This window comes from Aphanomyces astaci (assembly GCF_000520075.1).
Source record: "Aphanomyces astaci strain APO3 unplaced genomic scaffold supercont1.122, whole genome shotgun sequence".
Taxonomy (NCBI): domain Eukaryota; phylum Oomycota; class Saprolegniomycetes; order Saprolegniales; family Verrucalvaceae; genus Aphanomyces; species Aphanomyces astaci.
This window is the reverse complement of record NW_009798385.1, coordinates 6428-13745: the sequence shown is the minus strand read 5'-3', so window position 1 is coordinate 13745 and position 7318 is coordinate 6428. Positions and strand designations below refer to the sequence as shown.

At 52.4% G+C, this 7318-nt stretch overlaps 1 protein-coding gene across 1 annotated transcript; it reads right to left on the bottom strand.

Moving 5' to 3' along the window:
* Window positions 1–436: 436 nt before the first annotated feature.
* Window positions 437–6991, bottom strand: H257_17828 (hypothetical protein; the record flags this gene model as incomplete). The annotated part of the gene is made up of 17 exons (XM_009846771.1): window positions 437–1162; window positions 1213–1727; window positions 1791–2053; window positions 2118–2216; window positions 2289–2576; window positions 2647–3044; window positions 3117–4217; window positions 4264–4637; window positions 4708–5264; window positions 5322–5644; window positions 5719–5793; window positions 5848–6055; window positions 6120–6283; window positions 6338–6400; window positions 6461–6634; window positions 6694–6827; window positions 6879–6991. Coding segments are annotated over 17 exons (5236 nt in total), but the record flags the coding sequence as incomplete, so codon positions are not given.
* Between the last annotated feature and the right edge of the window lie 327 nt (window positions 6992–7318).

Genomic DNA, 7318 nt, shown 5'->3' with positions numbered 1-7318 from the left:
TGTTCTTAAGGAAGCTCGCCAGAGGAAGAGAGAAAATAAGTTGTAATTCTTTAAAGCCATTTTGCGAGCGAATGAGTGGAAATAGGATTCTACATTGCAGAAAGATGCGGTGCAAGCTACGTTTTGGTGTCAAAGAGTGCACAAATGATTGTTTTATGATTTTGACCAATCAAATCATTGTCGGATGGAATTGTCGTATATCCAATTTTATCTATACATGTAAAGCCGACTGCACGACGCCCCTGCACCATTACTAATACATTCTTCGTACGTAGTACAATACTGTACAAATATCCGTATACTACCGTAGTAAGTATATGGTTTTGCCCAATGCGGAGGGGCAGGGTGGTTTGGATTGGCAGAAATTTACCAGAACGTGATTTGATTGGCTTAGGCGGTTCTTTAATCCATTCTCTCAAGACATTCGATATTCTGCTGAGGGAGTGCATACATTTGAGATCCAGGAATAGCCTTTGAAGGTGAGATCAGCAGGGCGAGTTCCAACGTGCGCAAGTGAAATGTCTCCTTGTGATTGGTTCCATTCCACGAACACAACCTCGACACAAGGACGACTCCAAGAACCAAGTTACCACCAAAAAACGACCCAATTTTCTGTTGCCTTTCGAGCACTCGGTGGAATATGCAAGAATCCGAACAGGTCCAAGATGTAGCATCGCATGTAACAGCACCGCTGATGTTTAGTGTTATGGAAGAGAGGGCAACAACCCCGTCAGCAACTACCGAGTAAAGGAAAATTCATTAGCAGTACATCGCCTCATGTCAAAATGCAGATCAGAATAGCCACGATGACCAACGAACCAACGTTCACGCTCGTATGTGGGCGAGGGGCATCGCTCTTCGTGGTCGTTGGAGGTGGTGTAGTCGTACGAGTGGTGACTGGAACGTCCGTCGTGGCGACAGGGGGTGAAGTTGTCGTAGTCGCGTTTGATGGTGCCGAAGTATCGACTGTGGAAGTTGGAGAGGTGTTTGCGGGAGTAGGCGTTGGCGAGGAAGCAGTACTCGTGGAAGTTGTGGGAGTATCCGATGGTGTGGACGAACCGCTTGTGCTTGTACGAGTTGGGGAAGTAGAAGAGGGAGGGAGGGTGATGACTTGGTCACAGGCAGGACCATCCGCGCCAGCATTACAAGTACACGTGCCACCCTATCAAGAATTAGCACCGTTTACAAACCAAGGTAAAGAAAAATTCATACCAAATTGCACACTCCAGCATTGGAACAGTTGCTCGGACATGCCAAGGTTGCGCAGGTCGCGCCAGACGACCCACAACGACACAAACACTGCGTGGCCTGCGCCGTGGTGTTGAAGACGCAAATGCTTGCATCATTCGAACAGGATGGGGAGCACACCAAGGTGTCGAGGCCGCTGATGTTGGCTCGCTTAATGGGAAAGTACGTGGTGTTGGGTGCCGCCGCGATGCAGAGCTGGTTTTCCGGAGATGGCAAAAACGTCAGAAGGTTCAGCGGCGTGAACATCCCACTGGCGTACGTGGCGACATCCACTGTATCAAACAAGGCATCCCACGAATGAACGTTGGGCGACAACGACAGACACAGCGTGGCGCTGGTCGACTGGCCGGACGTGACTGTGAACCCTTGCCCTGGCCCGAGCAATTGGCCGTACGTCACGCGTTGGGGGGACTGGACGACTAGTGGACTCAATTCCGACGAGTTGCACTGTGGGGACAACGAGAACATCGTAAACGTGGCTACCAAAGATGGAAGTGAGACGCGTGCAGTTATCATGACGGGGATATATGTACAGGATATACCGAGGGGAAAAGCAAACCAAGCCAAGGTCGTGGTGTCCGACGTGCCGTCCCCAGTTGCCAGTCGTCGTCGTTGCAACGGGGCCGAACAATTGGTTGAAACGGAGGCCGAGCCGAACCCAGTGTCCACGGCTGCGTCTAGTCCGCAATAGACGGTCGTCTCTGCCACTTTGGAGCCATTTGTAGGGGGCTGAAAGCACGACGTCGAAGCATCTGCACCGCATGCACAAGCCAACGTCGCGAGCACGTCCGTCATGGCGTTGTACCTAGCAATGTACTCCGTGAGATTCCGTTCAACAAAAAGGTGAAGTCAAGAACTGAAGACGGTACATGAGCAGTGCTTTTTGAGATTGCACGTTGGCCAGTCGCCGTGCGAGGGGGCGTACCAATGCTTTGGCCAATTTGGGTTGCGAAATCGACGTTTTCCATCTACAGTTCGATGCAACAGGTTACAAAATGTCTGCAATGTCATAAAAATACTAAATGAGAATCATCACGTACTGGTTGACAGGTGTGAGGTGAGTTCCATCGGCATTCCACGTATAGGATTCGACGGACGGACCAGACCACCTGCCCGGCGTCCACTTGAACAACGGCGCCATTACCCCCTTGCATTTGGTGCACTCTGTCGCATTTTTCTTGGAGACTCTGTCCACGCCCCGCTCTCGGCATTGCTTGTACGACGAGCACTCGGCTTCAGTGGTCGAACGGGTGTACCATGTTCCGCCTAGGACTCCACAGACCGCAGTGTCCCACACCCCCGACACTCGGCACCCCATCGGATGCGATCTATGATTCCCAAGGTGAGATATATCCATGCAACACCTTTTACAAGTAGATGCCAACTGTGTGGACGTACAGTTCGACTGGACACAGCCGATTGGCTTGCACGGCCTGCACGCAAACGCCATTGATGCGATGGCAAACCTGGCACTGCTTGACTTGGTTTCTTGTTAAGGAGATGCCTTTGCTGTTGGTCACGTTGAGTTGAATGGTGCCCACACAAGTATCACCAAAGGGCCAGTCCAAGTCCAAGCATTGCATGCGCATGTTATCGATGTCGTTGCACGATCCCTGGGCAGAGCACTTCGCGTGCGTCGGACAATTCTGGGTGGTCCATCCACATGTCAACAAGGACGCGACCACGTCAGTCACATTGCCGCAAGTTGACGGGGTTAAAAATTGCGAGCACGACACCCACTCTGTGGACGACAGCGCCGCACAGGCAACGGCAGTTGTTGCGTCTGACACCACACACTAGGGAAACAAGCGGATTATTTCTGCATCATGCCATCAAACAAGAAACGGACGACGACGACTTGGCCTTACAGGTGTTGTGGCAGTGGCGTTGATGCTGGTGCAATACGTGACGTCGGAGCTGACACACCCACCTTGATCTTGTTGGGAAAAGGGAAGCGACTGCGAAGTACAAGCGCTGCACGGAACAGAGCACGTTCCAAAGGTCAAATTCAAGCACTGCGACGAGCTCCACCCGTCGTTGCTGGGGCTGCCAATGCACTTGCCTTGGTCGCACTGGTCTTGGGTGGCAAAGGCTCCAGGGAAATAGGACTTCGTCGCATTCAAGAACACCCCGCCTTCGGTCGTGCACGACGCCAACGTCTTGATGGCGTTGCGACGTCCGACGCAAATGCCAGACCCGTTGCCGTGGGTACCATCCCACGTGTACTTTGTGTTCGCTAAACATGACGTTTTGGAAAGCGATGGCAAGTAGCACCCGAACAGACACCGAGTGGTACGGCGAGGGTACAGAGGCACGACGGTGTAGAAACTGGTAAAGTTGGTCACACTCGGGCACAAGTCGGGTCGAATAAAGCAGTCGGACGCTGTAATCGTTGTCTTGCCAGACATGCATTGTTTTAACGACGGGTTCCACGTTCCCCCGGCGGCAGGGCAGTCGGAAGGCTTTTGAACTTCAATCAAACACGTGGGTGGCTTGGTCACGCTGACGCAGTCCTTGCCGCTACACTTGGCGCAAAACGGAGTCGGGTCGTTGCAGTGGTTGTTGGCCACTTGTTTATTGTTGCACGAGGTCTTGGACAGACACGCGGTTTGGTTTGCTACGACAGTTTGCATCGCACAGCACGCGCCCCCGTCGACCGACGCTGCGGCACTTTGGCGTTTGCAAGCATTGCAGCTGGTGTGGAAACGCGCGCACGAGCTCATGCACGTGGCCACGTCCCAGCCATTGACGGATGTCTGGCAGGCCAACTGACTCACGCCTTTGTTTTGGATGGTGATGATGCGTCCAAAGCAGCAACTGCCGGTACTGTCGTCTACCATGAACCACGTTCCATTGTTGGCGGCACAACACAGCGGGTCGTGCACTTGATACGCTAGCACGGGGGCGTTGGGTTGCTGATAAGTGCAAACTGCAAGTGTCGTTAGCGTCGCTGCATGAAAGTTTGCGTCCTAGGGACAGGATATCAGGGTGTTTCCATAATAAATGATATCCTACCGGTGGACAGCATCGACCGGTCCCAGACACATCCGTGTACCAGTTGCCATTTACAATTGTACACCCTCCAGCCGTGAGCGGGAGTTGACATTGAGAGATGCAGTGGGCTTCCGCCTTGCAATCGGTTTGGATCGTGTCAAACGTGCATTGATACGACTGGCAGTTGCCGTTTGGTAAATAGGTTGCGCAGACCGATCGCCCGCCGTTGTTGGTGCATGTAGACGCCACGGAAAAGTCGAGACGGGGGTTGTGAAGGTTGCGACGGAGGTAGAACTGGTATTCCGTGTCGTCGCACATGTGAGAAATTTGACAAGTGGCATTGCACACGAGCATCGGCTTGGTCGTGCCAATGTCGTCAGACTTCGCCAACGGTCCTATACCGATGGAAGAATACATTAGTCAGAGTCAAGTGTAGCCAGAAATGGAATGCAAAGTGAAATGTACCGGCACACCCTACGTCTGTGGCCACACTCACAAACGCCATCGCGAAGTCTTGGTCCGAGTTCGCCGACGTCAAGTTCCAATCGTGTTTGAGGTACCGTAGCATAAGGGGGTCCATCGAGTCTCGAATGCATTCGATTGTGCATCCGACCAAGTTATCATAAGGCACAGTGCACGTGCCAGTCAGCGTAATGGGGTCAATTTGACACTGGCTTTGAGAGCACACCGCGCAGTCATCGTCCGTCTGGCAGGTCTGTGACGTGGCATTCATGATCGCAGCGTCGCACAAACGTTGGAGTGAGTCCACTATGGATTGGGCGTCCGTGGAATGTGCCATGTCCAGCGCATTCACAGCATCTTGGGCCGAGGTTAAACCCACGTACGCCCCGTTCAAGAAGGAAAACATCAAGTCGGCATTGAGGGGGCAGTTTGCATCCACGACCTCCTTGTTCAGGCCCGTGATGACGTTGATCGTGCCGTGGGGGACATCCTGAGGCAGGCAGCACATGAACTCGGCCAAGTCGCTGTTGCAGCACGGGTTGGACAGCCACAGGGGGTTACTATTACAAGTGGGGGGGGGTCATCAGTTTGAGATATGTGGAAGGGGTTGCCCCTACATGGTCGAGTTGAAGACGCGTTTGACACCGCAGTAGTTGGGTACGTTTTTCATCATTTTGGGCTTGGTGCCCGTCGTCACGACCCCCCAAAACAAGCTCACAGTGTCACTGAACACTTCACTAGATGCGGCCATCGCCACCTGCAAAGCCGCTTGCGTCGTCTCGTCAGGAGACGCAGTGTCGCTGAGATGCTGAATGTCCGCGACGATGTTGCTGGATGTGGCGCGGATCGCTGGCCCAGTCAATGCCACTGGCTTGGGCGATATGGGGACGAGTTTGCATTTGCTGACGGTGTACGGGCATGTTGTATCCGAGCACGAGTTCTAGAAATCAGCAAATTGCCGTTCATTATTAAAAAACAGTACATCGTAGTCATTGTTGTGACAATAGAACGTACGTCGAATAGTTGGTCTTGGATGTGGATCCGCACCCCCCCCGTTTTGATGGCATCTTCCACGACCAAGCAAGTTTGCTATATTTCAATATTGAAGCATATTTGAACATATAGTTGTTTGTAGTCTCGTACAGAAGATCCAGCAGGCGAACATGACACGGCGGGTACATCCGTGACCACCCCCTCGCTGTCTTTGTAAGATTGTCCAACGACGTAAGCGAATTGCAGCACTCCGTCCAACGGTACAGCCGAATCGACAATCAAATCGTCTGGTGCAATGGTGGCAAAATCCGAGATGGACGGGTCGTCGTTGTTGATGGCCAAATATTTCAATCGCATTCTACGCACAAACACAAGTAAAAGATCGGGCGATTCCTATGCAAAGACACAGCTCATTGACGTACAACGTGGCTTTCAAAGCCCATTGCAGGGGGTTCCGGGAAGGAGGTAAGGTCACAAGAGACTCGGTAAAATTGCGTGATCTGCAGTCGTCCGGGGCGTCAATCGAACCGTCTTGAGTCACCACGAGGCGTCCAAGTTGGTTTGGCAGGGACACCGGGCCTCCATTCTACATGGAAAAATACACATGAACAATGGCATGGAGGCAATGCAAATGCGCTACCACTATAAGGTCCGAATCGACGAACGGGAAAAAATCGCTCAGTTGCAAGTCTCGCAGCGAGTACTACAACAAACATGAGGGTAAACAACGAGGAATGGGGGAGGGGGTGTTAGCACAACGTACGAGTCCACTGGTGTGGTTGTCATACAGGGCGCCCAACGCGATGGAAGATTCAGTGGACAACTGCGCCTTTGTGGACGGCGACATTGCGTCCACAGGATTCGTAAAGTGATATTGTGGCGTTGGGCTCGCACGAGCGCCCATGGGGTCGGCAAATCGACAGGTGAAAATGGCAAACTAAACGTCATCAATGAATGTTAACTGGTTGAATTCACTTCAAGATTTCAGAGTTGTACCTTGAGCGAGTTCAGTTGGGGTAGATTCACTGCAACTACTTTGATCGAGTAGTCACATGCGTTGGTCACAGTTGGGATATTAAAACCGAGGGTCTGGTTCACATATTTGTCACAGCCAGGGTCTCGAAGGGTAGCTAAAATCAATCCACGTCAGTGAAAATTGGTGAAACCTGGCTTGTGGTTACCATTCGCAGCAATGGCAGCGCAGTAGATGGCCGCATAATTGTCCGAAGCCAAGGCTTGGCTTGCATTCAACGACAATGGACTGAATGCGGTGGCACTGCAAGGCGTTGTCATGTTCTTGATCAGATTGTAGCAAAACGGACACATGGACGCAGGGTTGACACCGTCAACTTTGTATCCTGTTGCGTGGATGCACCGCTTGCACGGCGTGCCTTGCTGGTAGCATTCCCAACGAGGGGCCGTGCGACAGGTGGCGTCACATCCCCCCGACGCTGTGAGATTGCCTTCGTCGCACGACTCCATCCATGACACGAACCCATCGCCACAAGTACTCAGATCATTTTGACACCCCTACGTAAAAGTCAAGTCATCATCAGTGTCAGTGCCTCGTAACATCCCATTCAACTTACAGTTTGCCAAGGGTTGGCGTTGCAAAAGGCAA